At 53.5% G+C, this 8,344-nt stretch overlaps 1 protein-coding gene across 1 annotated transcript; it reads right to left on the bottom strand.

The window, feature by feature from the left end:
* Window positions 1-5,877: 5,877 nt before the first annotated feature.
* Window positions 5,878-7,122, bottom strand: S1PR1 (sphingosine-1-phosphate receptor 1). Its single transcript, XM_016204557.2, has one exon. The coding sequence runs from the start codon at window positions 7,097-7,099 to the stop codon at window positions 5,951-5,953; it is 1,149 nt and encodes a 382-aa protein (XP_016060043.2). The 5' UTR covers window positions 7,100-7,122; the 3' UTR covers window positions 5,878-5,950.
* Between the last annotated feature and the right edge of the window lie 1,222 nt (window positions 7,123-8,344).

The following is an 8,344-nucleotide window of genomic DNA, read 5'->3' as shown; positions in this document are numbered from 1 at the left end:
GAAGTTGCCATGAGTTTAGGTCTTACATCTAGGTCGGGGAGCACGGGTTTTTAGCACAAGTGAGGCCATGTGGGGCTTGTGGTTCTCTCTTTCACACCTTTGAGGGGCAGATCAGGTCATGGTGAGTGGGCGTCTGACCTACTGGCATTCTCTCAGGCGAGAGGGCCGCCTCGGGTTCCGTGGGATCGGGGCGCGAGCCTGGGTGCAGGGTCCCTGGGCTGCTCCCGGTACCCCCGGAACACCAAAGACCCATTCAGGCTTCTCTCTCTGGTCTTCCAGATACTTCGTTGATTGTTGACCTTGAGATGAGTTTCCTGATAAAGACGCTGGTGATTGTTGACCTTGAGATGAGTCTGCTGATAAAGACGCTGATAATCAAGGATCTGTGTCACCCGTCCTCCCGAGCTGTGCCTTGTTGTCTTCTTTCTCTTCCTGCAGGTTAAACGTGGCACCGCCTAAGACTTATTCAAAACAGGCTTCACTTGCCCGTTTTAACCCAGGTGGCCCCACCCGGCAGAGGTCACAGCAGGGCTCTAGGAAGCAAGGCCCAGGCTTGGGTGAGACAGAAACTAAAAATACTGTTGAATGCTCTGATTCTGACTCCACACGGCGCCTAGAACCACCTGAAGAGCTGAATACAAATCCCGATATCGACATCGAGAACTCTCCTTCCAAATCTAAACGTTCACTCCCCATTATTTACCTTAAAGTTACCCAGAGATATTGGTTAAATCAAAGCCAAAGATGAGATGCTCCCAAGGTTGGTCATACTTGGTAAATGAAGTCATTTCACGCTGCTTAGAAACTCAGTATATTAGAGGATGTATATCTCAGAGGGAAGACTCATGGGAACACCTGGTTTCTTCACATCAGTGTGGACGTAAAGGGCTCCTCGGGAAAGCGACCTGCAGGGTGATCTGATCATAAAGCCCTAACTGGCTGGACCATGGAGGCCAGTCACACCCCGGGACTATTCGTTTTTTTTAGTGAAAGGTTTCTCTTAGCCTCACACAAGCCCTGTGCATTGTTCATGGGGAACTCGCCTTTGAAAGAGAGCCCATAATCTCATTAACTACCTGGTGTCCAGTCTGGGCCCCGCTTTCTCCCACCGTCAGGCAATCTTCCCTCACGTTCCCTCCTTGATATCAGAGGCGTAAAAGAAGCTGCTAAACTTAATCTCCAGAAGCGCTTCAGATCTTGCTTCCTCTCAAGTGAACTCATAGAAGTTATTTCCAGGCCTGGATGTTCTTACATCAACATCGGGCTCCCTGGCCCCCAAAGAGAAGGAACCCCCGGCGCGCCCGAGCTGGAGGGATGCGGAAAGCCTGGGAGTCTGGGAAGACAGGACCTTGTCCGTCCTTGGCCCAGGATCCACAGCACACAGCCCAGGGCGAGCGTTCCTGCAGCCTGGATGGATGGACAGATGCCTGGGTCCACCCGCCAGGAGGGGTGGGAGCAGGAAGCAGGAGCCGACCCCGAGGCTCATTCCTTCTGTCCTGGTATCAACAAAGAGCAGAACCATGGAGCAATAATGGGATCAGAGCTCTAGGGAAGGAGATAAGCGACTGCTTTTCCCGTGCCAGCCCTGGTGCACACTGCCCTTTCTTCCCGGTTCTGGCCGGCCCCAGACCTGAGGCGTCTCCGCACAGGGACTCCCAGAGCTGCCTGGAGGGAGGAATCCACAGACTGGGCCGAGCAGGGGCAAAGGAGGCATCAAGTCCCAAAAGCTTGTGAAATCCTAGAGAGCAGGAGCCTGCTTTCCATTCTTGTCTCTGCCCATTACGTCTAACAAGGCAGCGCTGTTATCTGACCGAATGCCTTTCATACATTTGCTCGCGTGTTAAGACGTGGTTGGCACCCTCCCGTCTGCAGGCCACCGGTACGAACATGTCAGAACCCTTGCCAGTGCGTAAAGTCCACTCTTCATAGGGTTACTTACAGTGCAACAGAGTCCTAAGACTGAACTCTCAGTGTCGATGAGCTTGTATTGTGAGTTTCACGACAACCCTAGAGGCTTCCAAGACACAGAAATTCTTCAGATGCACGAATACCTACACTGAGCCGAACTCTCACCCTATAGACACAAAGGGAGGGTTGCCGGGTCACAAGGACTCAGCACTGGTCCAGGACTGTGAAAAGGCTGGAATAAATGCAGGTTAATCCTCGCTCAGTGCTGTATCCTTCCTATCTCTCCTAGCTCCTTCGACCAGTGGTTCAAAACCCCTTTTCACTGTCGACAATCGAAAGGCTTTTAGCAATTCAGGTAGACGTCGCTTGCTTGGGTTTTCTGAAAGATGGCTCTGGTCCAGGTAGTAAGCGTGGCAGTGAGGGCCATGGTGTATGCAGACAAACATTTTGGGTCCCTTTCCTTGGATCATGTGAAGCACACGTCAAAAGAGCAGGAGGGTAGGCGGGGGTGTGTGTGTGTGACGCAGTTTATTATGATTTCTCATCATTGAGAACTTAAGGTGTCCACGGGGTAAGAATAAAAGATCCTGTAAAGGTTTACTTTGGATACTTGGGATTCCTTCCTCAAGATGTTTAAAAGTTATTTAGAAAAAAATATATAGTTCTGGCCAAGTAGCTCAGTTGGTTAGAGCATCATCCAGATACGCCAAGGTTGTGGGCTTGATCCCTGGTCAGGGCCCAGCTACAATCTTTATAAGACTCTTTATATTGGGGGCGAGGGAAATAGATATGCTATAAATCACAACCAAACACTGATATTACTAAAATAGAGCCCGGTATCTAATGAAATAGATGCAAAATTCCCATCACTATAAAATCTGAATTCCTAATAATACTGGGTCCACTTTTATTAAATAAACCTTTCTACTTACAATGAGACTAGAGAACAAGAAGGTTTTTCTTTCAACATTCTGTAAAGCTGTGACCACACTCGATGCTGTTGGGAATGCCGTCTTACTTGATGTCATTTTTTAACTCTGCTAAGTATTTATGAGGTGGTGGTCCTTTTTCGCAAGAATATGCCAAGTATTGCTCAGGCTGTCTGACCTACTCCTCTTGAAAAATTCTACATGGTTTAATCAAAACTTGGTGGATTTTTATTTTATATAAACATAGTTACTGAGGTTTAGTTAGTTTTCTCCACCCTCAATTTTCAGGATCTACTGAATTAAAACCAGATATTCACGTTGGGATACAACCAAGGGTTCCTTCCTGGCAGCCATTGTTTCTTGACCAGAACGAGGGATCCCGCCACACATGTGCCCAGGAAAACCACAGCCCATGACTGTCCACCTTTCTTGGAATGCGACGCACTGTCTGGGGTCTCCAGGAAGAAAGCACCTCTCATGGCTGGACAAGTGCTCCCAGGTGGGCCGGTGAGGCTGCCCTCCCAGTCGCTGGCCCCCTATCCCCGGCCGAGGCCGGCCGCCCGCCCCATCTCCCCCAGGTGCTGTGAGTCACGCTGTGCTTAGAAAGAGGTCCTGGAGTGGGACCACTTTACCGCCCACTGAAACACAAAATGGATTTGCTTTCCCATTATCTGGGTCCTGTAATGAGAGCTCTAGGAAGTGAGTGCACCATGAACTCATTCCTTCCGCCTCAGCAGACAGATGGACAGACCTCGCAGTCTGCTGCCAGTCTTTTGTCTTCGGAGCATTTTTGGCATTTCCTTCAGGAAACTGGAGGTTGTGACCCAAGGCTTCCTTAGTGAACACACTCCTGTTTCCCACAGTTAACCTTACCCAGAAATGACATCTACACTAGGAGGTGAGGTTTATCTTCATAGTCCAACTGTGTCCTGTGCCTGCTCAGTGACACTTGAGAGCACACACTCCGAAAGTAACAATAGCTCTGGAGAGCCCAAACCCACCAAAACACTCCCACTGAACCCCCAGTGAAAACTGACAATGAAAGGAGAACGAACTAGGACAGGAATTGTTTTCCTTGTAAACTACCCTTGCTCTCATTTTATAGTTGGAGAAATTAAGAACTGGGGGTGTTAGAGCTTTCAGATACCATGAATTGAAAGTTTTCACACACAAAGTGTCTACAAGCTACAACTCGCTCCTTCAACGTTGCTCGGAGGGAAGACTGGGGGAAACCAAGCCAGTGTCCTGAAAAATTAAGTGATTTAATATTATCTCCCATATCCACATCCCCAGGACCACAGCACACTGGTAGAAAGCCAAGCTTTGGTGGATGGGTTTGAACTGACCACTGAGCTTCATAATTTAAATTAGATTTATGACCACACTGTTCTGTGTTACTTCTTTAAAAACACCTTTCAGGACAGAATTGCTGGACTTGCTTTAGGTTGGCGTGGATGTGATTTAGAAAACAATTACACTTCCTCGCCATGTGGCATTTAGAGGTCGGTGGTTTTTCATCTTGTTCTTTACTACTCTTTGGTGTCAGAATATTGAAGTTTCTCTTCATGAAAAAGGCAGAGTGGTTTCTAAACAAAACCACATTTTTTTTTTTATAGCCTAGTTTGTTAAGGTAAAACTCCTTAAAACAGTAACAGACACTTGCCCTTAACCTTGATTCTAAAGAACAAACAAAGTCAAACAGAAGATCTTAATAATTATTTTTAAAATGCTCTTCACAAAGGAATCTTTAAAAAAATCAGTTTATTAATGTTTAAAAGTTGATAAAGCTATGTGCAAAATGATCCACAAAAGTCAGAAACCTATTAAATACTTTTTTTTTTTAAAGACATTTCTTGGTTTAATTGCACTGAAAACCATACTAAAGGGACAGCGATACACTTTATTCTTTGTAACATTTACACCCACGTCCAATGGACTCGTTAAAGAACAGCTATACTGGAAACTTCCGGGTTCCCTACCGGTTAAAGTAATGCTTTAGGGGCACAAGAGGGTGACACTTCCTTAAGAAATACACATTCAATGGTGTTAACACAGGTTAGGAAAACCCAATAAAATGCTGAAACAAATACATTCAAAAATCATGAAGAGTACTTTTAACACAACAAAAGACAACCATCCCATTGGTTGAAATGACTCCTACAACCTCTAATAAACAGGAACAAAAGTGCCAAAGACAGAAGTTGTATTCGTTAGACAAATTTGTTAGGAAACCCCTCTAGGTTTATGGACTTCTCCCCCACATCCCTCCCCCACCAGAGGGTTTCCACCTCGTTTGGGGCCTTTGTTCCTCTTGGGACTCTAAGGATCCTGGCTGATACTGTTTCGATAAGCTGGGCTTCCCTAGCAGATTTCAGCCACAATGGCAGGATACTGTAACACATTCCATTGTAAAGACGTAAAAAAAAAAATCAAAGTGACTACAACCAAATTCCAAAACACGGATCCAGCTTGCGTGGAAACTTTGGCCTCAGCAAATGAAACTGCCTTCCATGTCCAAAGCATCTCCATCTCCTCCGTCTGCCTCCTGGACACAGCCTTTCAGCTACCGAGGATGGAGAAACGGGCATCCACCCCCGGCTCTGACCAAGGCCGGGTGGTTAGAAAACCAAGTCGAAGTCGGAGGATGTTGAGGAGGGAGGGGTGTGAAGGGGAGGGGAGGGCGGAGTCTGGAGCATCCCCGGAGAAGCAGAAGCCACCCGCACCAGGGTGGAAAGTAAAGTGAAAGAAGCATCTTCTCTTCAAAGCTCCAGACGGAGACACTTTCAAAAGGGGACGCTGGTCTCCGAGGAGGGGCCAAATGAGCCCTCAGGAGCTTGACAATGCTAACCTTTGGCTCAGTGCAAATCAAAGCTCCAGGGGGAGGAAACAGACGCCAGGCCCCACGGACCTGCTCTCCACCCTTCCCGGCGCATTGTTCACAGGACGGGCTGCACCCACCGACCGCCGGCGGCGCAGGCCCCCTGCCCGCCCCGCCCTCCCTCCGGCTCCGCAGCTCCTCCCGGGCAGCGGTCCAGGCACCGAGGCTGTTTTTCCAAACACTGGGTGGTGGGTGACGGCGCAAGGGCACCCCCCAGGGGTGGCGGCCTCCAGTTTTAGGAAGAAGAGTTGACGTTCCCAGAGGACATTATGGTTTCGGGGTTGTCCGCATCGTCCTTCTGCGGGTGAGAGGAGTTGTCCGACTTGCTGCGGCTGAACTCCACGCCCGCGACGATGGGGCGCTTGAACTTGCCGGCGGCGCCCGCGCTGGGGCACCGGCAGCAGGACAGGATCCGGAGGAAGGCCCGGCGCATCTCCTTGTTGGTCAGCGTGTAGATGACCGGGTTGGTGGCGGAGTTGAGCACCGCCAGCACCAGGAAGTACTCGGCCTTGAAGAGGATGTCGCAGGTCTTCACCCTGCAGCCCACGTCCAGCAGCAGCAGGATGAAGAGCGGCGCCCAGCAGGCGATGAACACGCTCAGCACGATGATCACCGTCTTGAGCAGCGCCAGCGACTTCTCGGAGCTGCGGCTGGCCTTGGACATGTTCTTGCGGAAGGTCAGGCGGCGGCTGCGCGTCCTGACCAGGGCGTAGATCCTGCAGTAGAGGATGACGATGGACAGCAGCAGCACGGTGAAGACCGTGGTGCAGAAGAGCACATAGTGCTTGTGGTACAGCGGCAGCACCGTGGAGCAGCTGGGCAGCGCGCGCAGGCAGTTCCAGCCCATGACGGGCAGCCCGCCCAGCACCAGCGAGATGACCCAGCAGGCGCTGATGAGCAGGAAGGAGCGCGCGCTGCTGCGCTCGTGGTGCAGCTTCATCTTCAGCATGGTGATGTAGCGCTCGATGGCGATGGCCAGCAGGCTGAACACGGACGCCGACAGCGCCACGAACATGCTGCCCTCCCGCAGGAACCACTGCGCGGGGGTCAGCCGGTAGGTGTTGGCGCCCGAGAAGAGCAGGTTGATGGCGTAGGCCACGCCCGCCAGCAGGTCCGAGAGCGCCAGGTTGCCGATGAAGTAGTACATGGGCCGGTGGAACTTCTTGGTCTTCCAGATGGTCAGCAGGACGAAGACGTTCTCCAGGATGATGAAGCAGCAGATGAGGATGAACACCGCCGAGGTCACGCGCAGGCCGCCGCCCGCGTCCGCGCCCAGGTTCAGCTTCCCCGTGTAGTTGTAATGCCGCACGATGACGTCGTAGTTCACGTAGTCGGAGACCGCGCCGCGCGGGGCGCGGGCCGGCGGGGCGCCCGTGGGCCGCATGGCGCGGGGGTCGGCGGCGCTCCCGGCGGGCGCTAGGGGGCGAGGCGGACTTTCCCGTCCGGGCGCTCCCGCGAGTCGGGGCTGCAGGGCGCGGGCCTTAAAGGAGGCAGAGAGAGCGTCAGGTCGGCCCACCCGCTAGGGCGCCGCTCCGGGCGTCGCGCGAGTTTAGGGAAACTTGGGAACAGCGCAGGGACGGGGGTTTTTAAAATATCAAACTCTCATCTCTTGCAAAATATTTTTAAAAGGGGGAAGAAAGAGAGGGAGAAAGAACAAAACAACTGCCCCAGCTGAAGACCCCAGCTCAAGGGGAAAGCCCTCCCGTGGTCCCGTCCCCCGAATGGAAGTGGGCACGGTGGAGACTCCAGCCCCGGAGCCCCACTCCCTCCTCCCGCCCCGCCCGCCTCCCCGGGCGGCATCTCAGGGCTCGGGGGCCTCAGCAGCTCTCCAGCTCCAAGCACCAAAGTGAGGGTGCAGGGGCACAGCTCTGCACCACCGCCCCCCCACCCCCACCCCCAGCGAAGAGACCAGAGCCACCTCCTCGCTGCCGCGCAAGACAGAGGGTCGGCACAGAAGTGACCTGACAGCCTGAGTCATCCTGGGGCCCTATCAGTGACTCCGGACCAGGTGTGTTTAGGGTCCGAGGGCGCAGACAGCCCGCCCGGGCCCAGCGGTGAACAGAGCTGAGCGCGCCCTCGGCAACCGCCTTTCCTCTCTTCCCTTCCTCCCGGGGCAGAGCGAGCGCCCCTGACAGTGCCCGGGAAACCCGCCCGCGGGGGCCCGTGGCGAGCCCCGCAAGCCTCGCGTACCCCTGGCCGCACCGGGCGCGCCCGGCTCCCGGGACAGCCCGCGTCCGAGGGAAGCCGGGGCCGCTCTGCGGGGCGCGCCCAGGGAGCCGGCTCGCCGCTCGGCCACGCGGGCGGCTTTACCTGCGGCCCCCGCCCAGCGCGCTGCCTCCTCCGGGGTCTGGAGAGCGTGGAGAAAGGCAGCGTGGCCCTGGTGGGCAAAAGTCTGCTGGCAAGTTGTTAAGTGCGACAAGGTGACCGGCAATGGGGCAAAACTCGCGTAATTGCTGCGAGAGCGCTCCGCCCACCCCCGGGCAGCACGGCGGCGGGCGCCCCAGCCCGGTCTGACTCCTCCGCTCGCCCGCGGCGCTAGTTTAAGCCCTTACCCACCCACCCCCATACTCTTTGTCTAAAGGATTTCCAAATGCAAGCGCTCTCTCCTTCCCCTCCTATCAACAGTAGC

The sequence above is a fragment of the Miniopterus natalensis genome, chromosome 19 (genome assembly GCF_054644295.1).
Source record: "Miniopterus natalensis isolate mMinNat1 chromosome 19, mMinNat1.hap1, whole genome shotgun sequence".
Lineage (NCBI taxonomy): Eukaryota > Metazoa > Chordata > Mammalia > Chiroptera > Miniopteridae > Miniopterus > Miniopterus natalensis.
The sequence above is the reverse complement of the archived record's forward strand: the minus strand, read 5'-3'. Positions and strand labels throughout refer to the sequence as shown.

Coding starts and splice junctions, on each gene's coding strand:
- S1PR1 (XM_016204557.2), bottom strand. CDS start 7,099: ATGCGGCCCACGGGCGCCCCGCCGGCCCGCGCCCCGCGCGGCGCGGTC.